Source organism: Belonocnema kinseyi, chromosome 2, assembly GCF_010883055.1.
Source record: "Belonocnema kinseyi isolate 2016_QV_RU_SX_M_011 chromosome 2, B_treatae_v1, whole genome shotgun sequence".
NCBI classification, from domain to species: Eukaryota; Metazoa; Arthropoda; class Insecta; order Hymenoptera; family Cynipidae; genus Belonocnema; species Belonocnema kinseyi.
In genome coordinates this window covers 73196260-73220534 of record NC_046658.1, presented here as the reverse complement: position 1 = coordinate 73220534, position 24275 = coordinate 73196260, and the positions used below count along the sequence as shown (strand labels likewise).

The 24275-nt window shown below is 31.8% G+C and overlaps 3 protein-coding genes across 6 annotated transcripts in view; 2 read left to right on the top strand and 1 right to left on the bottom strand.

Moving 5' to 3' along the window:
* LOC117166834 (flotillin-2) overlaps positions 1 to 24275 on the bottom strand; it is a 342246-nt gene that overhangs the window by 189797 nt on the left and 128174 nt on the right. The window lies entirely within an intron of this gene.
* Positions 9867 to 17493, top strand: LOC117166826 (glucose dehydrogenase [FAD, quinone]-like). Of its 2 annotated transcripts, none has more exons than XM_033351157.1 (5): positions 9867 to 9973; positions 10288 to 10776; positions 13434 to 13617; positions 14560 to 14984; positions 15069 to 17493. In XM_033351157.1, exons 2-5 carry the CDS (start codon positions 10366 to 10368, stop codon positions 15960 to 15962), a joined length of 1914 nt encoding a protein of 637 aa, XP_033207048.1. In that variant the 5' UTR covers positions 9867 to 9973; positions 10288 to 10365; the 3' UTR covers positions 15963 to 17493. The 2 variants fall into 2 exon arrangements, with proteins under 2 accessions (XP_033207048.1, XP_033207047.1); XM_033351156.1 differs by having other exon boundaries at positions 14557 to 14984.
* LOC117166837 lies at positions 20699 to 21899 on the top strand. Of its 3 annotated transcripts, none has more exons than XM_033351173.1 (2): positions 20699 to 21408; positions 21561 to 21899. In XM_033351173.1, the coding sequence occupies exons 1-2, from the start codon at positions 20902 to 20904 to the stop codon at positions 21771 to 21773; spliced, it is 720 nt and encodes a 239-aa protein (XP_033207064.1). In that variant the 5' UTR covers positions 20699 to 20901; the 3' UTR covers positions 21774 to 21899. The 3 variants fall into 3 exon arrangements, with proteins under 3 accessions (XP_033207064.1, XP_033207065.1, XP_033207063.1); XM_033351174.1 differs by having other exon boundaries at positions 21527 to 21899; XM_033351172.1 differs by having other exon boundaries at positions 21498 to 21899.

The following is a 24275-nucleotide window of genomic DNA, read 5'->3' as shown; positions in this document are numbered from 1 at the left end:
ATATATAATTATTATAAAAACTTATTACTTTTGACAAAAGACGTTCTGTATATAATATGTTAATTTTGTATAATTGCTGATGACTCTGAATTAAACTTAATTTTCAAAAAATTTTAAATGCTCTTGCAGGGCAGTAAAGGAGAAAACGACTGTAGGGCCTACGAGGCCCCTACAGGGGGCTCAACTGGGTACTACAGAGGGCAACTATATTGGCCCTTTGTTGGCAGCTTATATGGGGCCTTTGAAGGTGAGCATGTCGAAACTATGTGGGCCCTTCACAGTTTGTCAACTTAGGGCCAACGTAGTAAAGGGGCAAATCACGATGTGCCTCGTGGGGGCCAACTCAAAATTTCCACACGGGAAGCCGCCGACAAGTGCTTCAATTTACAAGAGTCGTATATGCACTTCATACATATTTGATACACACGATATTCTTTTTGTTACAAACGCATGTAATGTTTAAATTTAGAAACAATTAAACAAAAATGCGTCTGTTGGCTGGTGACCCTTGGTGCTTACTTTGTACCCTTACCAAACTTTTTTTTTTTGAGTCACTTAATATACATAAGCTTTTCTACAGAGAAATTATGGAGAGTTTTAGTGAAATTGATGACAAAGGTTGAATACAATTTTCTTTACGATCATTAATATTCCTAACGCGCCTTACTCTGTATGTTTAAGTTGTATCTGCAAATGCGAGCCTTCTGTATGCTCACAAACATCAAGCATTTTATCGTCAAAAAGAAAAAACAGTATTTATAAAGTATAAACAATATTTTATAAAAAGGAGCCTATTACTTTTTACTTGTAATATCTCAGTATTACAATTAATTAATTCCATGTTTGCAATACAATAGTATTTTATGAATAGCTTTTTAAACAGCTAATGAAAAAATTAATTGTAGTCCCACTCTGTAACTTTGTCAATGCTAAATAAATTCTAAATAAAATATAAATGCATACTGTTATTTTTGAACAGGAATCGAAGTATAGAATTATGTTTTACGATCCTGGATAAATTCTATTACTAAACAACAGTATCTCTTTTTCTGACTTTTATTTTGAAATAATATTATAGGGGAATGTTCATTAAATATATTTTGAAATTTATTTAGTAGAAAATAATCGATATATACTATTCAGAGAAACCTATAGATGCTCGAAAAATAATTTATATTGTCTGGAAGCATCTTTAAAAAGCGGTCGGAAAATATAGCTTTCCGTCAAGATCAGTGCCACTGAAGCATCCCTTTACGAGCCGATGAACATCAAGGTATTAAATAGGTTTTTCCTATCTTTTTAGAGAGGTGGTGGCAATGCGTGGTTTATACGATCAACCTTATGTGCTGAGACTCAGTCTTTCACTTTCTCTGGCTCCAGGAGCTCCTTAATCGCTGTGTAGTGTTGTGTCACGTGGTCATTTTTTGAATCCTTATCCCACGAAAGGCAAGTTTATTCAATTAAAAAAAAAAATTATTAAATACATATCAACTATCAAGCTTCTATGGAATTGCTCTTATTCTTAATTTGCATTAGACGAAAAGCAAATATTTAATATACAATTATAGTTTTGAACTTCAAAATATATTTTAGTTACATCTTCCAAATCAGTAATCGTAGAGAATGATTTCTTTATTAAGTTCCCGCTAATAGAAATAAAAAATTATAATATTTTCATTCATGATTTTTCAAATTACTTGAAACGTGAGGCTTTACTTGCATGAATGAAATCCATCTCGCCGAAGCAATTCTCACTAACCTAAGTGAGTAATTTATTCTATCGTTGAGTGTAACAAAGTTTATGATATTATTACTAGACAATATTTTCTTTAGTCGAAAGTCTTTAGAAACAAAAATTGTATTTGTTGAATAAATGGTTTCGTCAATAACAAACATGTGCCTAAATTAAAATTATAAAATTTCTTGTATATCCCTGGAATATATTTACAAGGTTTTTTTTAAACGCACTGTTATGAAGGACAACTTTATCAAAGTGATCTGAAAGTAGTAGTTTTAACTGCGTTTACTCGTTCATGTAATGTTTCGAAAGAGAATTAAGGCCTAATTACACCCTTTTAAAACTTTCAGTAAATAATTATGTGTCTTATAAAGTGACGAAAATTATATTCTCACAGGGCACCTAGAATCTAGATAATACAGAAATCATATGAAATAAAAGTTTCTTCGTCCTATTGGTTAAAAGATTACTATTTCGTATGCTCTACGCGACGAAGAACACACTTGGCATATAATTGTACCGGGTGCTTTCACAGTATTCCAAATGCCGTTTCCTGTTCCTCACCGGTAGACAATAAACCACTATTGCATCATGTTTAGACAAATTGGATTAAAATGGCGAAATTAAAAGCGACAGATGGCCTCAGTCTTCTGATAATGTAGTTTATGTGTAAATTTCTTTTTGTACACGTGTACTTTCGCTAGTTAAATGACAGATGTCATAAGTGAAACTTGCAGAAACTTAAACTGCTTAAGGGCATGTGATACCTTGAAAATGATCGATTTGACCACTTTCAGGTTCCCCCGGCTTTTTTATAGAATAATAAATATTTTGTCTTAAAAATTTGGGAAATGATAGCGAACATGCTAACGGACGTCCCTGCACACTTTTTTGTCGGTTAATTAAAAAAAAATTAATTTGGTTGAATTTGATTAATTTTCATTGCGCTTAGGAATTAGTATCGATTTTATCAGTGTTAGATTCCCCCGGCTTTTTTCCTAGATTAATAAATATTTTGTCTTCAAAATCTGGTGAATTGTAGTGAACATGCTAACGGATGTCCGTGCACAGTTTTTTTGTGGGTTAATTCCAAAAAACTTTGATTTTGCTAAAAACTTGTGTGTATATTTCGAAGTTATGTGTGTTACAATTCTCCCAAGCGTTACTTTCAAACTACAAAATATTTTTGGTCGAAAACTTAAGACTTACAAATAAACATATTAACTATGTCCCGGAACTAACCTTGTTTGTAGACAATCAAAAAAGTTTATTTCATAAATAATTTCCAAATGATCGGAATGACAGAGCTGAAAAACTACGTAACCTCAAAATAATGCACATGCATAAAATTCTTATTTAGCACAATACAATTTTTTGTTTGTGTCCCTCAAAAAAAAGTCCGTGGACGTCTGTTATGATATTTTATAGCATCTCCGAATTCAGTTTTTAAAAATGTTCATTTTTGTGGGAAAAAAGCCGGGGGAACTGTACCCGATTGACCATACGACGAAGTTTCACATGCCTTTAAGTTTGTACCCTTAAAATTATATTTTTGGGTATACATCTTGAGTATTTTTACCTAATATGGAAAATATTGTTAGGGCCCTCTTTTGAAATAACTCGACATTTGTTATATTTTTATTAATGTGGTTTTTTCTAAAGGAACAAGTATAATAAGCTAATTTTTCTGAGCTAGAAACCTGTCATTTTCCGTCTCAAAAAAGTTCCTATGAGTTTAATATTGATTGACTTTCTACGCCGTTTTAAATTTTGAATAATCTAACGAAGACAAAATAGAAAATAAAGTAAAAAAAATTCCGAAAGAATTATGAATGAATTCACTAGAGTAAATAGTTTAGAAATTATGACGCTTTCAAGAGATTTTTCAGTGAAAAAAATTCATAACTTATTTTGTACATATATTCCAACAGCACTTTCGTCTATTGTCGTTAACTGTTGTGTATATTAAAGAAAATCGAGAGAAGTCGATATATTAATTATATATTATTTGTATACATATATTATATATATTATTTATGTATATTAATTATATATTATTTATATTATTTTATAATTTTGATGTAATAATACAGACATGCACAGAAAGAGCAAAATTGTACAATATGAAACATTGACAACATTGTGTTATTACACTGGAACAAAACAGTTCCCATAATTCGATTATTTAATTTGTAAAAAGAATTCTAAAAGAAGCAGCTTGCTACAAGATATTATAAATTCTGTTCTGTAAGAGCTAGAATCGATTTTTTTTTGAAGTTACCAAGGTAATTTAATCCAATTTAATTAATCTCCATAGAACTTTCATGTAGGATGTACGGAGAACAAGGTATTACGCAAAAAAAATTTAACGTTTTTCACTAAAAAATCTCTTATAAGACGACATAACTATTGAACTTCGGAAATTTGGGAACTTTTTTCTCTTTAAATCTTTTATGTAAAATGAACTAAAAATATGGAATTAAAAAAACGTGATATTTTTCAAACATTTTTAAAATCTAAAAGGCATCGGAAAGTCAATTAATATTTTCACAGAAGAACATTTTCTGGTGCAAACTTAAATACTGTTAGCAGGGAAAACATAACTTATTACTTGTTCCTTTCGAAAAGAATCACATAAATTGATCGAAAATCAACAAATATTGAGTTAGTTCAAAACGGGGCCTAACGATTTTATTTCATATCCGATATAAATACTTAGGAGGTACCCCAACAACAAAATTTCTAGTGTATGCTTTTCAGCCTGCTTTTGCAAGTAAAAATTGGTACGGAAGAGGCCTTATAGTTTTTGTAATTGAATTTTTTCTTACTGACAATTCTTACCAATTTAAAAAAGGTGGAAAAATGGTGGAATAAAAATAAATGAAGGATTGAAGTACAGAACTAGATAACCAACATTTTTCCGAAAGTGGACTTTTTGCATAAAAAGTTCCTTAAAAATCTAATACATATTTTGTTAAAAGGATTTGTTCGAAATCCCCTTTTTAGTAATGTAAAATAAAAAAATTGGTGATTCAAAGGCAGATTCTTGACTCTGTAGTTGACTACCAACTCTTATTCTTTCTTTTTTTAATTTCCTAACCTCTCAACATTTTTTAACCCTTTTTCTGACCATATTTCTCTTCCTACTAGTTTTTCAATACAATGAAATAATAAAACGCTTTTTTTTAAAGAAAAAGCTGTTAAATGAAACTATTTGCCACTTTTTCCAGCAGAAAAGTATCAATCAAATTTCAATCTAAATTCTTATATCTCCATTTTCTACAAAAGCCACTTTTATAAGGTTTTTTCTTACATAACTTTTTTCCATGCAATCTGAAACGATATTTCTTCAAATGATTATTATTTATTTATAAATAAACATATGCCAGCTTCCCCATATCTCGGGAGAAAATTTTAATTATTTTTTTAAACTGAATAATATATTTTTAGTCACTATGCAAAAACGATTTTCAAAACCCATAACAAGTTTTTAGTTTTTGCGGAAACTGAAAATTGCACTTTTTATCATTTTTCGCATCTGAGCTTGTTCCAGTTTTAGGTTCTTGTCTCTTTGAGATTGGAAACTTCTACATTCTGTTTCTCGAAGCTGAATTTTTTTTAAATCGTAAATTTTTGTCTTAATTCAGAAACACTCCAGCTCGCGAGTAAAGATTCGTTTGATCTTTAAATGATGATTTCGATTTAACAGAATGTTATTTTGCTCTCCTGAAAAATTTCGATTTTATTGGTTATCTGGTTCTGTATTGCGATCCTTCAAATCGCAGCTTATTCTTCCGGGTAAAAATTCCCTATAACACTACTGTTTCCAATTTTGGAAAAAGTGAGCCATCTTTAAATATAGCTATTTGTTTAAAAAACGTTTTCTTTAAAAAAAAGAAGGTTTTAACTATTTCAACCACAGAAAAATTTACTTCCATTATTGGAAATACTAATTAATGCATAATATTCATATAACGTAATTAGATTAATAAGAATAATAATAGATCTTTATTAATTTTCCAACAAAGTACACAGTGTATTCATAAGACATAAATATAACTTAAAACTGCTTTGTAACCTAACCCTTATAGCATAGTGGTAAAGAATGTTTTCCCCGAAAAAAGTACCTATTTGATATAAAAAAAAATTTAGGGAATTCAAAATGGTAAAACATTTTTTTTTTCTATTTTTCTTTTATTTTGATTTAATACCGCAAAGAAAGAGACTTCAAAAATAAATTATAAGAAGTAAATAATTAATTTATTAATTATTAACAGTTACAATTTTCAGTAAAATCCGCCTTATTTCGGAAATGAGACATCTCAGCTCTACATATATACTCTACATATATAAAATAAATTAGTGACTTAAAATTCATTTTTTTCAACTGTTTTACGTATAAGCTTAATTTTGTATATCTAGAACCTAATATTTACATTTTTAATGCGTGATTTCAGATTTCGCATTCAACCCTCCCCCATTTGTCACGAATCATCACATAATTTTGTAACCGTTACGCAGTTTATGAACAGCCTCAATGAAATTATATCAATCGTTATAGAAAAAAATACAAATTAGACTAAAAAGTGAGAAAACGTGTTTAAAGAATTAATTATTTATTAAAGTTACTCGATTTAATATTATTGACATTTGTAACCAAAATATGGTTTCATTGCATGTTTACATTTATATCTTTTGTTGGCTTAAGAAAATCTGTCTTGCGAAAATTTTGAGAGTTCTTCTACGAAAAAAACGTCTATCTCATTAAATTCTGACAAATCATGTCATAAAATATTATCAAAGCCACGTACAGATTTGAACTTGTTTAGGTTTTGATAGATCAACTTGTGGGTTATGTGATCTTTAATTTGCATTTACACTGATATAGCCTTTTGTTAGAATGACTGAAAAAAAATAATTAGAATTTAGTATAATATCGTTCAAAAATAGGGGAAACCGAGTTTAATTACACTTATTCGTATTACAGTACCAAAGTTTAATATTATCATACGAGAAAACACAAAGACGACAAAGTAGTATTCTAAATACGAAATATTATAAATCTCTATTTTAAGAATTAACACTGAAAAAATGATATTTTTTTATTGAGTTTTTGAAAAATAATTTGAATAAGAAAAATAGTGAATATCATAATCTCGAAAGTGTATTTTAGAAATTGATATTGTCAATATGAAGTTGACAGTTTTCCGATCAAGCCGAAAGGTTATGTTTCACAATATTTTGAATAAAAATTAACTCTTTCTATTTTCTATGCACTGATTTGCTCTTGGATTTAAAACATTAGGAATTTTTTCTCACGAAATGTATACACCAAGGTAATAAGATTTAATTGAATCAGTAAAATTCATAAAATATTAATGGGATATCAAATTAGATAATGTTATTTATACAAGAATATTATTATTTCCTTTAAAAGAAATGTATTTTATAAACAATAAATTTAATCATTGAAACTGATGAAATGTTTAACCTATCTATTAATAAAATGTCTAAAGCAACAAATCACTCGGGAAATAGGACCCAGATTTCTGTCATACTGCCCTGAGTGTCAAGCAACGCCACTTTGGCGAGATTTTTACAAAATATTCCATAATGTAAGTTAGCCGTGGGGTTTTAGTTGTTAGGGAATTCGTTAGTGCTTAAGGTAAGTAAGGTTCGAATCTCGCCGTAGCCTTTTCGATTTTTCATAGCTATTATATATGTAATGAATAAATTAAGTATATAATAATAAAAATAATAATTGTACGCCTGGTTCCGTAAACAATTTATTCCATTTGTGTATTTAGTTCCTCCTTCTGAAGGCTAAATCTTTTGGTGGAGTTAGTTATTTTTCATGTAGTAGTTTGAGATTTTCATGTTTTGTATAGCAACTTCAAAAGATGTTTTCACTCTTTCAAATACAGTGAAACTCTTCAAAAGCCCTCCCTTCTATAGCCCTTCCGATAATTGACGCCGCGCCGCAGGTAGGTGTAAGAGGAGTTGCACGGGGTGTGCGGTTGTCACTCCAGCGAGCACTCATGCGTGAACAAACAAAAGCGGAGCTGGCTATAATGAGTTAGTTCTAAACCAAACGTGAGATCCAAAATCGGCGCTCTCGAAGAGTTTATTTGCCAAATGTATCACTATCGTTTTAACTTCGATTGTCAACTTTGATATAGTGAATTTTCAATTCTCGCAAGTTTTATAAGAGTTAATGCAACATCCTTTCCATTTGTTCAAACAAAAACATTATTTTTACCGGCTGAAAACCACTATATTAATTTTTGATACGCCAACCCTGTTTTCCCTATTTCGGAACAATATTATACTAAATGCTTATTCATTTTTATCATGTATTCTAATAAAAAAATCTCTTAGTGTACTAATTTTACATATTTTCATAGTTGTTACCATTTGCCTAGTGCAGCAGTCGCACGCGGAAAAATGGATTTTTGCCGGTAAAGTCTGGATTTTAAATTTTGTGATATGCACATTTTAGGCGGTACTACATTACACTGTGAGAAGCTATCCCACACTATATTTTAATAACCCATTTTTGAAGATACTTCAATCGCTTAGTTCTCTTTAACTATATATGAGTATTAATTCATTATATAATCTATTAGTAGGTTGTTGGTAGAAGAACTGACATTATACCTAAACTTCAATATTAATATTAATAATATTAATAATAATACTAACAACAATAACAATTACTATTAGTCAAATTATTAACGAAAAAGCTAACTGTGAGCGAAACTGCCCGATTCTCCCCTAATTGAACACATTGTGAGTATTTTATTGCACTTTAAAATAGCGTTTAGAAGCTATAAAAGAAAAACGACGGAGAGCATTAATTTGGTGATAAATACATCGTAAACAGATTCTTGGTTTCAAAAGAAGGGAATGTGCTTAACAAATCATGTGATTCGTAGTCTTTAATTTTATGCGGGTTCAGAGAAGAAAGCTAATAATAATAGTTTTTTATAATTCTATTAGGAAAATACTATAGACTTAAATATTGAATTGAATTGAAAATTTATAAAAATTTTCACAATATTATAGTAAAATTAATACATAGATATCGGAGAGAGCAGGGGCAAGTGGAGATAGGTAAAACAGAAATAAAAAAGAGTAGTACAGTACTAATCATAATCAAACATGCTGGAATAATAATTAACTTTTATTACTATTATTATTATGTATTATTAAAATACACGACTCTCCGTGAAAAAAAATATTGACATGTAAAATAAAAATACAATAAATTGTGAAATAGTCTTATCTAATCTTCAAACCACTTTAAATTTTTTTAACGTAGTATACCTTCTGGGTATCACGTAGTGTGCACATTGTTCTAAAGAATTTACACGATGTTATGTCACCAGAGGAAATAGTTTCGAAATTCCCTAAAACAAGTTGATTTTTATATCGCCTACTTAGAAAGACACCTACCTACCAAACCATAAATTTCAAGGAAGATCGGTCAATATTAAATCCATAAAACGAATTTAGAGTGAACAAATACACCATTGATCTCGCTGACAGTAGAGTGTCAATATTTGCATAATATTGAAGTGAAGACTGGGGTTTCTGCAATAGAGCTGAGTAATTGAAAATAAATCACAGAAACGAAAGAATTATTTCGATTTGGACTACCAAATATTACACTTTGGTCTTTTCTGTCTTATTTTTTTATTTAATCGTAAATATTTTCAGCACATACTCTGCAGGTTAGGAATTCCATTATTAAGCCTCAAACAATTTCGCGTATGCTGACTTTCGAATTACGAAATATGATTAGAATAAGATTAGAAATATCAAGTAGGGTTGAAAGTTATATATTTCGAAACTGACAAAATTTGAATTTTAAAAGAAAATTTCAAGATTTTCGACAGTATAACTTGTGACAAATAAAAATATAATTGTTTGCAAAATTCAAGGCAGCAATAAAACGGAGCGTTATTGACCTAAAGACTGACCTGCGATACTATTAAAACTAATAGAAAATAAGTATGAACTACACTACTTAGAATACAACATAATCGTTGAACGCAATCATTACAGCATAAATTTTGCATCATTGTCGGTCTCGTTTCAACATCAAATTTCTATATTTTCCAGCATTCACGAAAGGAAATATTATGGAGGGCTTCTGAAATCGAGTGCTTATTTCTGCTTGATAGCATTCGATTTCAAAATTGTATCTCAAAACTAAACTGAAAATCCACCATTGTAAGTGAATAATACGAACCTACACTCAGAAAACGATTTGTTTGAATCGACAAAAAATTTCTCTTGAACCAACTAAATTTTGTGGTTGTTTTAACCAAATCTTTTCATAGGTAGAGTATTTAATTTATTCAACCCAAAAAATGTTGATTCAATCAATTATTTTGTTGAATAATCAAACTTTATTTGATTCAACCAAATTTTCATTTATATCCAAGAAAACAGTTCTATTGATTCAAGAATTTTTTTTCTGGGTGTATACAAATTACTTTATTAATCACTTTTAATATTTAATCTAAATATTTTATACTTTACAGTGCTAACTTTTGAGAGCCCGTACTTAACGTAGGTTCAATGAAAGAGAGGAAAACGATACTAAAGAAAGGTGTCAAGAAATGGCTGTCTTGACGGTGATTGCAGGTGCTGTAAAAGCAGCAACACTGCTGCTTGGGGTCGGAAAGCTTACAATTTTACCAATTTTAATTGTCTCCTTGGCATATTTTAATTACGACCTGATGGATCCAGAAAATCATCCTCGAGTGACAAGAAACCTTCGTAAGGAATATGACTTTATAGTCGTGGGAGGAGGTTCAGCTGGAAGTGTTGTTGTTAATCGACTAACTGAGAACCCTAATTGGAATGTACTTTTGCTGGAAGCAGGTGGACATGAAACAGAAATCACAGACGTACCAATTCTATCTCTCTTCCTCCACAAAAGCAAACTCGATTGGAAATATCGGACTCAACCTCAAGACTCGGCTTGCCAGGCGATGGTTGATCGACGCTGTTGCTGGACGAGGGGAAAGGTAATTGCTCAACATTTTGTCGATACGAATATGACTACTTAGTTCAACGATTGAAAACAGAGTTTGTAACATTTTAATGTCGTTACTTTAGTCAATGATAAATCAAATTTTAGATTCTAGATTAAATCTTTCAAGAAATCGAGATCATTAAATATTTAGTTCATGTGATTTAAAAGTTCTTGGTTTTTTCTAATACTTAGAATGCAAATTACTACCAACCGAAAGTTATTCTCTTGGGTAAATTGATTTCGGAAACTAAAGATTGAAATCTGATAAATCAAAGTATACATGGACATTCAACTTTGCATCAGATCGGATTGTAATAATTGGGATAATAGCTGTTGTTGTAACTTGAAACCTACCAAAAAGAGGCATCAGGCTTTATACGAGACATCATTGAATTTTAAACGAAATTCGAATTAGAATCCAGGATCATTTATTCTTTGTGAGAGTGCGACATATTTGATTGAATTGTGACATTTGCCCATTTACATAGATGTCACTTATAATCACGAAACTTCAATCTTAAAATGATGAAGGTAACTACAAGCTGATATTTGCATTCGCCAAGAAATTCATAAAATCATAAGCTATGATCATAAATCCCGTTATCCCATAGGTTCACGCTGCAGGGTCTTTTTTTAAATGAAGTTTCTCTTGAGACTTTCGCGAGGTATGTCAATCTATCTAGAACCAAGATTTCACAATTTCATGGATAATCGAGTAATTTTTTAATTGCTGTGTTTACGTTCACCGAAATTCGGTGAGCGAAGTTCAAATATTTCCGGAGTGCCTAGACACTTGTTTTTTAATCGTATAGTATTATATCCCATATATTCTAAACTTTGCTGTAGGCACAATGTAATAACAAATAATTCACATAAAATCGAAAACTTAGACCACATGCAAAATGCACATCAGTAATTCAACTTTATACTTTTCGAGTGTCTTTACTTACACAGAATATATTACACCACGTTATATAGTCTGTAACTTGCTATAATATCTTGCTAAAGAAATTCTGAGGCAAATTAGTGATGGAAATGTAGGCCAATTTGCCGATTTGACGTGGAAAGTTTGATATTATATGATTGAATATATTTAATATTTGTCAAATTTCAAAATATAGTTTTTCATTAATCATTCGCGCTTCTGGATATACAGAATTATTCCCTGTAAAGATTAAACTAACTCGAGTTTTCATAGGTTAAAAGGTCTTATTCGTGCCAGGATCATGGGTGAACGCAGTTATGTCATTGTACGTATATGTCAAGTGAATCCTCTTAAGGAAGCAACTTTACTATTCCTAAAACTAAGACCATATAATGAATACTTTCATGCTCGTTTATTATCCACTGAGAACGTTTAACATTACTTATTAGGCTCACAAATTATAGCCCCTTATTAATTGTTGTACCTTTATCATAGCTTAAAGCATATTACGGTATGTTACATCACATAGAGGAATGTTGATATCAGGCATCAAGAATATATTAATTTAAGTCAACTCCTTTCTCTGCCCTTTTCAGAGAACCGGCTACGTTTTTACAAGTGTAAAAGATTCCTATAGGAGCGCCAAAAATCACTGAATTCAGCAACGAAATTTTTATGCGATTAAGAAAGTTAAAGTTATATATTTGGTCTTCCAGTGTTTAATTGCACGTCTTTCTAGAATAATGAAATTTATTTATGAAAGTTGCAATCATTTTATTGTTTTCCTAAGCTACATTTTTTCATGACCTTTGTGATGGTGTCATAAGCATTTTAATTTGTAGCAAAAATTACTGCCGGCTTCTAAAACACCTAAACGTTTGAGGAAATGCACTGTTCGCGGCATTTGGATTAAGAATACCTATTACAATAATCTCAAAGAATTTACACGGGGGCTCTAATGATTCAATTCCGCAACTCTCTTACGATTAAATTATGTGATATAATATAATAATTATTACCCTAGCAATACTCGTGAATTTTCAATTTGTTCTTATTGACAAATCCCCAAGTAACCGGAAGGAAGTTATAAGGAAAACATTTTTAAATTAACTAATAATATAAATTATATTATTTATCCGAAATAGTATACACTTTTACAATAGGCATGGGACATCATTCAAGCACGGAAGACGTAATTGAGCTGTGGTGAAAGTAATTCGGGGATATACCTGACATACCTGTGCAATTCGACCGGTTTCGATTTTCGGTGAAGAAGTCCGAGACCTTGAATGGACGCACTGAATACGTTAACTTTAAATTGCCAGGATTTGGTGAAAATCGGAATACGCGTTGGTTGCTATTTGATAGCCGTATATATTTTTCCTCAATAGAACCTTCAACCCACGTACGATTTATTCAACTCATTGATGATACCGTTGAAGCAATCCGGATATCAATTCAAACAGGGATTCTATTATAAATTAAGTTAATCGAAAAATTGACAAAGCTTTTTAATTTATATAAAATTAACAGTATGTAAAAAAAGTATAAGGAGCTTTTTTGAAAGCATGCAGAAAATTGCAAAGTGTAAGAGCTTAAATTACGAATTTAAATACAAGATTATCTATTCTTGGTTATAATTTCAAGTTCAGCTGTTTTATAATTGTACACTTGACTGAGAAACAGTATTATACAACCAAGTGTTTACAATTGATCTGTATTAGGTACTTGGTGGTTCGAGCGTACTAAATACTATGCTGTATATACGAGGCAATCGTCGGGACTTTGACCAATGGGAGAGTTTTGGAAATCCAGGCTGGGGATACGAAGATGTACTTTATTATTTCAAAAAATCTGAAGACCAAAGAAACCCTTACTTGGCTCGAAATAAGAGATATCACAATACAGGTGAGTGAAAATACCATTGTTTATGTCTTTTCATTTTTACATATATTGTTACAATAATATAGTTCCGTGTATTTTCCAAATAATAAATTATCTACATCGTGAGACGATGATGCTTCACAGCATACCGAAAATTTGCCAGACGAAAGATTCCAAGATTCCAAGCCGTGTATAATTTTAATTATATAATCAAAGGTTATTGGACACGGATGACTTGTCGTCTTCGTTATCCCATTATAAAAACTAAAAAATAACATACGAAACAAAAGAGTCAATCACTGATGGAAAGTAGGATTCGTGAATCTATATATATATTACATCTATGCATATATACGCAAAGAATTGCATCACTATCATGTCGGTTAGCAGGAAAGAGAGCTAATGTCAAGAATCGGTATGTAGTGTTGAAAGTAAGGTCTATCAGTGGCATAATTAAACCACTTTTAGATATTTTTTGCGCATTAAATATTGTACGGTTTATGAATTTACCTTTGATCGAGTTTTGAAATAACTACTGGATGTCAGAATATAATCGATTTTTTCTAGACAAAATCATGAGGTAATCGTGGTATATGAGAAATTTCGCATTCGCCAGATTGGGTCAAATTGACAACTCGAAAAATTGCATGCCGAAGGACTGGTTTCTATTTGTCCATAGTGAACAGTATTTGGAGACGACGAAAGCTAGTTTACTTTTTCATCATTTTAGTTTAACAGGTTTCAGACTGATTTTTGGCAAAAATTTTATATCATAATTTACCTTTAAAAAAGATTGCCAATCTGACGTAAAAATTCTAAGAAATTTCTAAATGATTCAAAAGGACACTCAATCAAATTGTTCGAAAGAGTCCGCATCCGTTTCAAATTTATAAAAATGGGACAAACTAATTTCAGGTCAATTCGCGTAGACGGCCTACAACTTTCACATTCTGTTTTTTGCAGGAGGTTACCTCACTGTGCAAGATGCTCCATACAACACACCACTGGGTGTAGCGTTCTTGCAGGCAGGCGAAGAAATGGGCTATAATATAGTAGATGTGAATGGAGAGCAACAGACCGGATTCTCCTTATACCAATACACCATGAGACGTGCAACCCGTTGCAGTTCAGCGAAAGCGTTTATTCGACCCATTCGACTCAGGCCAAATTTCCACCTCGCTCTTTGGAGTCACGTTACTAAGGTTCTAATTGATCCACGAACCAGAAAAGCTTATGGAGTCTCATTTATCAGGGATGGCAAGCATCAAATAGTCTATGCGAGAAAAGAGGTCATTTTGTCAGCGGGGGCCATCAACTCACCTCAGTTGCTGATGTTGTCTGGAATTGGACCCAGAGCTCATCTTGAGGAAATGGGGATTAATGTTATTCAGGTGAAAAATAATTTACAAATAATAAATATATATTTTTTTCTACAGTTGTGTCAAATAAATATTTAAAAAATTCTGTCTCCTCAGGACGCCCCTGGAGTAGGGATGAATGTGCAGGACCACATCGCAGTAGGTGGACTAGCATTCTTGATAGATTATCCAATCAGCATAGTCATGAACCGTTTGGTGAACGTGAACTCTGCTCTTCGATATGCCATCAACGAAAATGGACCCTTGACTTCCAGTATTGGTCTTGAGGCAGTGGCTTTCATCTCTACTAAATACGCAAATCAAACCGATGATTGGCCAGACATAGAATTCATGTTAACATCTTCATCCACAAATTCCGATGGTGGAACTCAGATTAAACATGCACATGGTCTCACGAACGAATTCTACAATGAAGTTTTTGGAAAAATCAACAACAAAGATGTTTTCGGAGTCTTCCCTATGATGCTAAGACCAAAATCAAGAGGGGTTATCAAGCTGAGGTCTAAAAATCCTCTAGACTATCCACTAATGTACCACAATTATCTCACGCATCCAGATGATGTGAATGTTTTAAGAGAAGGTGTAAAGGCTGCTTTAGCTTTTGGAGAAACTGCGACAATGAAGCAATTTGGTGCGAGATTTCATGGCAAGCCTTTACCAAATTGCAAGCATTTACCATTATTTACTGATGAGTATTGGAATTGCGCTATTCGCCAATACACGATGACAATTTATCACATGAGTTGTTCTGCAAAAATGGGACCAGCATCCGATCCAATGGCGGTTGTAGATCCAGAACTTAGGGTTTATGGTATTGATGGGTTACGAGTGATTGATGCATCGATAATGCCAACGATTACGAATGGTAATATCAATGCTCCAGTGATTATGATTGGGGAAAAAGGATCGGACTTGATTAAACAACAGTGGAAGGAAAGGACTTTCCGTAAGAGAAGTACTTTTAGTAATGTGACTGCAAATGCTGGGTGACGGAACGTGCTTTTAAATAAAAAGATGTTCTGTTGAAGTTTGAGCTACAATCAAAGTGCCATTGCATGTGGCCATATCTTACCATATGATGATTAGAATGAGTGATTTCATTCCACGAAAATGAGAAAGGAACTTGACTTACAAGGAGAGATCGCGCAATTTGCGTCGCCGATTCGGATGAGGCTTCACTGGGTAAAAATGCATGAATATCCATGAGGTGCGTATTTTTCCTTCCGATCCAATGGAGCTTAGTTGCCGAAATGTGAAGGTTTGAGTATTTACGCGCGAGCGCTCGACGCGCCCCTGTAATCGGTACAAACATACACACGAAGTCCGGGGTTCCGGCCTCTAACAGTATAGATTCCAGCGCTGAAGCGAAAATACTAAAAATGTGATATCTCGGAAACTAAGACCCTTTGGATCGAAAGAAAAAATAAGCACCTAATGGACAAATCGGCCAAATCGGCGACGCACATCTCGCGACATCTCCTTGTTGGTATAAAAGTAAGATATGCATCACAATAATTATCATACTCGTAATCAAGACCAGTTTCTCAGTGACATGGACCAGTAACCGTAAACCAGTAAATATTTTTAAATAGTTTGTAAGAATATAATTTATTTATTTTTAAAATTAGGGCACTTATTTTAGTAGAGAAAATTTCTAGTTTCTTAAGAAGTGACAGTTTTACATAAAGAACAAAGTAACCTGCTGGAACTAATTCTTCTAAAACTCTCCTTTATTCACTAGTGCGAAATAAGTATCTGCGTTTATGTCCGATTTTTCTCAATTAATTTCCAAATTACATGAAAAGTTTGTGCTTCGATTACACAAGGAGTGGCGTTTACGGTCAACACTTGAGTTTAGTTTATAGCGGATATATCGCAATTCTTCGGTATGTGAAATCGGTATCTTAATTGATTGGATTTACTTATTTGACATTGGACAATAGATTTAGTGATGCAACAGTCATTCGGTTGAAGTAATAGGAGAATCTATAGCTATATACTTTTAAAATATAATTTTTTCACAAACAATACATGTGTGCTTTTCAAGAAAATCTCTTGAAGACTAGTATTGAAACAAAATAATTTTTTGCATTATTTCATATTAATTAGTTTCGAAGTTTTATTTAAGAAATAATGACTACGTAAACAATTAAGTTATTAGAATATTGTAAAGTCCTGCTTTAATTTTAGACTATTATCTCAAATTTCTCGGTGAAAGCCTTAATATTTGACATTGACTGACTACACTCTTAACTATTTCGTGTAAATATTATAGTTAACGGCAGTCTATAAAGATGAAATACAAAATATCTTTAAAACAACAACTAATGTGTAGCTGTGAAATAAATTGTAAATAGAGATGGAAAAAGTAGATATACATATAGAAGAAGTTGGAAATATTTTTAAAATAATGTACCTGTTTGATAATAGCGTTTTTAAGTAAATCATTCGCATCACTGATGTACCAAAGATTAAAAAATCTTCGTTTTATTTCAAAAGCATTTGTTTTTGTGCTATCATCCATGGAGCTGCATTTATACTGATCAAATCCAAAAAGCTATTAAAGAAACTTTGCTTGATAACCAAAAGTTCATGTGTAATTCATATTATTTCCAAACCAAAACAGTGAACCATATGTTCGCGTCCGTATGAAAAAGGATTTTAAAGGTTCATGTAGAGTTACGTAAAGCATCATATAGAATATATGCTCAAAACGGAAAATAATAATTTTGACCCCGACTTGTATAATCAAAAACATCTCATGAAGTGCAACCGGCTTGGTTGCCAATGTGCTACTTTTTAAAAGATTTTTGAAAAAACGGCGCAATACCTCTCATGTAAAATTAACACTGTTCTTTATTATTATTTGCACTTTTATTCATTCAAGGTAGGGGGCGCTTTTACAATACCCTATAATTGTTTAGAAAAATTGTTAAACATTTAGGCAAGTCGACACTGTCAATGGAATACTCGGCGACTTCACTACTCAACGGCTTGGAGAATAATATTATGAGATTCGCCATGAAGTGAGGGTTGAGTGTTGAAATGTGCAAATATGTATGCAGTAATTTTTATACATTCACCATACAGTGTAGCTTGACTGTTAAAACATGTACGTAGGTGCACAATTAATAAGACTTTCCTGAATAACACCTTCTCATCCCCTCTTGGATTCTATACAGGTTGAGAATTCGGCTACTTCACTACTAATGCAAATCATCGAAAATATATTTTTCAACAAACATCATACAGTGTGAGTTGATACCCCTTGGATTCTACACAAATTGAGAACTCGACAACAAGAAAATATTTTAAAGTGATATATTGCTCTTTATTTAACAAAAAATTAATTTTCGGTATATAATTTATGAAAAAAATAGTTCGAAGCAAGTGGATTTGTACCAATAGAGCAAAAAATTAATTAGCTAAAACTAACTTATTATTTAAAATTAATTAATTCATTATTAGTAATTAATAAATAATTATTTCATTCAAATGAATTAATTCATTAATATTTTTTTTTGCTACGTAGGTACAAACCCACTTTATTCTTTTTCTGATAATTTATATACCGAAACGTAATTTTATTTCCAAATAAAGAGCAATATATCACTTTTAAATATTTTCTTATAATTCAAAGTCAATAAAATTATGCTACTGTCAAAATTTCTTGTATATTATTGTTGCAACACATTGGAAATAAATTCCCATTAATGTATATCACACATTATGTGGTCAAATAGTCGATAAATTTACCCTAATTCTAAAAAAATAGCGAAAAATTCGACTTTTTTCGTTTTTTTTTAAACTTCAAAGTCAATTAGGGAGGGTGAAAAATATGTTAACGGAATTATTGCTATACAGGTATGAGATGGCTTGCTTTAAACTATTTCTATTAATAATTTAATTCTAAAAAAAATGTTAGCGTTGAAATTTGAAGAAGGGTTTCGTTTTTTGAGATTTTTAGTTATATCTACGATGCGGAGACAGAAGGAATTTTTTTATGAAACTTTAGGGGAGTGTTTTTGACTACCAAAAGAAATTTTTCATTGCTATTAGAACTTCGCGCAAATAACTTTTCGTTTTGATATGCCCTATTGCACGTAATCTACTCAACTCACACTTTATGATGGTGACCATAAAATGTGGGTTTATTATTAGAACTTGCCAACAGGTGCGCAAGTGAAAAATGAAATTGCTCCGCCCCCACCGTCCCTTTCCTATAACCTACTCCCTATTGATCTATTTGATTCAATCCAAATTTTATTGTCACCACCATTAAGTGTGGGTTGGTTGTTAAAATTTGCCTAGTGTGTGTGCAATTGCTAATGGTGCCCATCCTTCAGTTAACCCCCGATTTATGGTCACTATCATAAAGAGTGGGTTTATTGTTGAAACTTGGTCAGTGGATGCGGAATAGTTATTAGTGCTCAGCCCTCAATTAATCCACAATTTATGGTAGCGTCCATAAAGTTTGAGTTAATTGTTAAAATTCAACAGCAGGTGCGCAATTGAATAAAAAAAAATTGGTTGAAAGACGATTCAGTGTAGGTCCTAGTATCATCCCCTACTCAAAGCCGAAAATAATAAATTTGACCCTGCCTTGAAAAAACGCTAATATCTCCTAAATAAGAACCGGGCAACCGGCCATAATTCGTGCGGTCAGATCCCACATATATTATTCAGAATGCATCCCTCAAGCTTTACGTCTTACGAGATGCGAACATCACTTATCTGTAAAATTTCCATAAAGAGAAATTTAAACTTTCTTCTAAAGATCTTTGAATCTTGGCAATTTATTGAAACATTATAAAATGACATCAAAAATAAACAATTTAAAAGAGGGTCCCAATCCGCGGCCAAACATCTGCCAACCTTGATCTATTTTCAAGCATAAACTTTTAATTGGTTCAAAAATTGATATATTATTGATGAAAGTAAATAAATACTTTTTTATCAATGATCTCAAAAATGTAAATACATTTATTTATTTAAATTTATTATTTTATTTATGAATGAATTACAGTAAAGGAATTTAATACTCCTTTTGGCCTTCAGATAATAAATTTCAAGACAGTTGTTTTTAAGGAGATTTCTTAAAAACTGCTTCAAAAGGAATAACAAAAGAAAATAGAAAAATGTATGCTGTCATATTTAAGAATCACATCTGATTGGAATAAAATTTGCAGATACGTGAAGCTATGACTATAAACGTGATGATTACTTGTTTGCAAAAGAAAGTGAATTTCACTTATTACATAATTAACTGGTCAACCGTAAGAAATCAAACACACGTGTCATGCGTGAAAGAAACATGGACATAAAGTAGACATAATTTTCAATTTTCCTATACTAAAGGACATAGAAAATAATAAATGTTATTGAATGGTTCAAAAATGTAATAATAGTCCTTTGTTTTTTACATTTATACCATTTTTCGTGTCAAATGAATACCATTCAAAATTAAACCGATAACTTCAGATTTATTGTGTTTAAAAAATTTCGAGATTTGCATTTATGAAATTTTAAAATGTCTTGATGAGAAAGAAATATTTCACCACCGAGTACAGCACACAATTTAAAATCAAGAGTTTCCAGTCCTAGTTTTTAGGTCAGAATTTGTAAGGCAAGTTAGTCTTGTTACAGAAGCCTTATATTATCTGGAACAACGATTTGAGCTTTCCTGTTGGCTAATTCAGTACCTATCGTTTCATTGTAGAAGGATGGTAGACTAAGGCAAATAATAAAAAAATATTCAACATTTTTAATAGCAATTCAGTGCTATATAATATATAAAAGATTATTTGTGTCACGAATCATACATTTGCAGAAGTCTTGTGTTGATAAGGAAGTTTTAAATATTAGTGCCAGCAATAGCATACTTTTGACGATATTAATAATAGCATATATTTTAAATTAATATATCAAAATGAGCAAAGACGCACCAGAAGCGAATGCTGCAGAGAAAGCCGATGGATCAGATCACATTTTTGAAGACCGTGGGCCTAAAACTATTATTCGACTTGTGACGGTTGGAGCCTATATGTTTTCAGTAAGTTGTATTGCTGTTTCACTCAGTGGATATTACATATTTTTGTGGCATCCTCCAAATTCTCGACTTATACATGCTCATGCTGCTCATTTAAGAGCAGATTCTGATATGGATTTCTTAGTTGCTGATTCACTGCCAGAATTTCGGGTAAATAAGTCTCACAGATACGGGCACGGTAATGCATTGGAAGAAAACGAGATAAATAAAAGATATGAATATATATCAAATCCAATAGGTGTTACAGAAAATAATAGATTCAATCATTTGAAAAACGATAGGGATGTCAAAGTAATGGTTCAAAGTGATGAGGAATTAAATAGAAGTGAAACACATGCAAAAAGTAAAAGATTGCATGATGGGAGAAATAACTTCGTTACAAAAGTGGTAAACATTGTTTGAAATTTAAATAAAAGAATGTAGTATACCAATAAATTTATGATTTTTTTTAATATTCCATAAAATAATTTATTTAGGGTTCTAATATGCGTGATCTTGTGCATAGAAAAGAGAACTCAGCTTCCTTTATAATTCAACAGTCAAGTAAGAACATTCCAACCTCCATGGATAAGGAAAACGATCCTCAACTGAATTTTTCTATAAATAGAATATTTTCCAACGATAGAACAACTATTTTGAAGCCTTCTCAGAAACAGTTGAGCGAAGAGGATTTGAAAAATTCAAGAAGAGAATCGGTTGATTCGAATTCGGAAAACATGAGAATACATAAGAAATTTTTTAAGATTTTGTAACAATAAACTTTTTTTTCATAGAAAAATATTCGAGAGAATATGCATAGTAAACTTAAGTTCTCATATGAGAAAGTGTGTAATCATTCAGGTTTTTAAGTTAAAATAAACTCCGTGGAGCACATTTTATATTACATTATGATTTTAGCGATTAAAAAAGGGTTGATTAAAATTAGTAATCTAACTACGTTGTTTCGCAAAAGAAAATATTACATCCACAAGACAAACATTTTGAAAATGGAAAAGTCATTTCAATCATCAACGGTTATTCGGTTTCTTCAGCTTCGACAGAATTTGATCAAGTGAAATTAGAATTAATATATAAAAAAGGTACGATGCACATCTTTTGATAATGTAAATTTAAATTTGTTGTCTTACTTATATTTTGCCTTATTATATTAATAATCCTTATTTAATACATTTCTATAAAAAGTTCTATTTTAGAGATACTTTATTCAAGTTAGGTTCAATTTCATTTGTTTAATTAGAAATCTGTCCTTAGTTTCTATTAAAACTACAGAGTCTGCAGACCAATTCCATTTTTAAAGGTGTCAGAATGATTTGATATTTGGATATATAATTCTAGAGCAAAAATAGAGGGGCACGTATTACTATACAACTGTTTGTCCACGACGTGTGTGCGGGCGCGCGTGCGCGCGCGTGTGTGTATGGTTCCGAGGATGGCCCAAAAAATTACATTTTAGAAATTTTAACGGACTTGTTGGCCAAATCGTTCTTGTAGGCAAATACATTTATGCCTTTTTTATTTTCAAAAAAATGTATTTTTAGAATTCGCTCCGGCCATTTTTTTCTTATGCAGTTTAACATGTAAAATGTTTCCTCACAGAAAAACGCTGGTGTTAAATATGTTGCAGCTCAAATTCCATTGGTCTCCCAATGATTATTTGAGAGAATTTTCAGTCTCAAATTTATTCCTCTGAACGTAGTTGCACATCTGGGCATCTAGGGGCATGTATCACTTAAAGACTGAATTTTGGCTCATTTGGAGAGTTGTGGAGTGCCGAGCCGCACTGTCAGTCACCTGAACTCCTGTCAAAGCAACTATTCGCTTTCCGATATTAGACTAAATAATTGTTAATAAAGAAACTAATTGATATAATACTTTCCTAATTTTCAACTTTCTTTCATTTAACAGTGTGTACTAGTCACTTAGAATAAAATTATAACTTCCTAATGCAACTTCCAAATGTTATGTTAGTCATGTCCGTCGAAATTTAAACTAAAGCCGGCATGTATATAAAAAGACATGGCCGTCTACATATACAATTAAGTATTTTCACTTCAACCACCGGATAACTTCACTTTGTTGAATACAGAAAATCTAGAGGAAATTTCTTCGAACGAACAGGCATCAATTTCGATTCAGATAGTCACGACTTAGTTTTTACATTCCGGTTTTTGTGGTTTAAATTTCATGTCGGTTTTGACTAACTTAAGATTTGGAATTTTTACTACGCCAAGTACAATTTTTATTTCAAGACACTAACAGTCACTGGTAAATGGGAGGAAATTAAAAGTTAGATAATTATTATTATTATAAATTACCGGCTTATCATCTTCTATTTCACCCAAATAACACCCGACAAAATCATTTTGAAAGCTGACTGACAGTTTGTAGATGACACTTCACGTTGCTCTGAATGAGAAAAAACAGTCTCTAAATCAGTCTCTAGATTCTCATAATGAATCGGGGTGGCTCAAATTTGTTGCAACTCAATTGAACATCGATTTTGGTGTTTCCAGGATCGGCGATTTTCTGTGCTATTTTTATTTCTTCGATTTTGGACAGGAAATTATAAGTCAATTTATTGGATATTTGATATGCTGGTTCACTTATCAGTGAATATTGCATTTATCGCTTTTTTATGTCTGAGAAATATTATGCAAAATTTTTAGGCATTGTGATCCTCAGATATACGCGGGCACACTCTCATCGCGCACGGCTCGCTGCGCTTGCAAGTTTGAGCGCGACTAGGGCGCGCGACTGTTGGTACTCGCGCTTCGCGCTCGATAACATATTTAAGTCACGCTTCGCGCACGATAATGCATTTACCTCGCGCTACGCGCTCGATCTTTCAGCATAAACTTTTGAAAACTAAAGGTGAAAGTATGGACAACAGTAATTTGGTGATTGTGAACTCTCTTTTGTTAAAGCTCCTTCGGCTTTAACGAAAACATTCTCATCACGTATCTCGTGCTTGGCACTCGAGTTTATCCCTGCAATTTTATATAATTCCCATAAATGTATATTATTATAATTCGTAACTTGCATTGGTATTAAAACAGACGAAGTTTCATTGTTCCGTTAAAAAAAAGTGCATTCTTTTATAAAAATGTTGTTATTAAACGTTTAATTGCAACTTTTGTCGTTTTTCCATAAACTGAATTTGCTCATTTCCAATGTTTTCTTTATGATTTAAACTTTACACATACGGTCTACTGAGCAGCCTTACCATTTTTTAACTTTTAAATTATGTATACATG

What these genes read in the sequence shown, in the direction of transcription:
- LOC117166826 (XM_033351156.1), top strand. Translation starts at nt 10,366, where the DNA reads ATGGCTGTCTTGACGGTGATTGCAGGTGCTGTAAAAGCAGCAACACTG. An exon ending in GTTGCTGGACGAGGGGAAAG is followed by an intron (nt 10,777 to 13,433) that starts GTAATTGCTCAA and finishes GATCTGTATTAG; the next exon opens with GTACTTGGTGGTTCGAGCGT. An exon ending in TAAGAGATATCACAATACAG is followed by an intron (nt 13,618 to 14,556) that starts GTGAGTGAAAAT and finishes TGTTTTTTGCAG; the next exon opens with GAGGTTACCTCACTGTGCAA.
- LOC117166837 (XM_033351172.1), top strand. Translation starts at nt 20,902, where the DNA reads ATGAGCAAAGACGCACCAGAAGCGAATGCTGCAGAGAAAGCCGATGGA. An exon ending in ATAACTTCGTTACAAAAGTG is followed by an intron (nt 21,409 to 21,497) that starts GTAAACATTGTT and finishes TAATTTATTTAG; the next exon opens with GGTTCTAATATGCGTGATCT.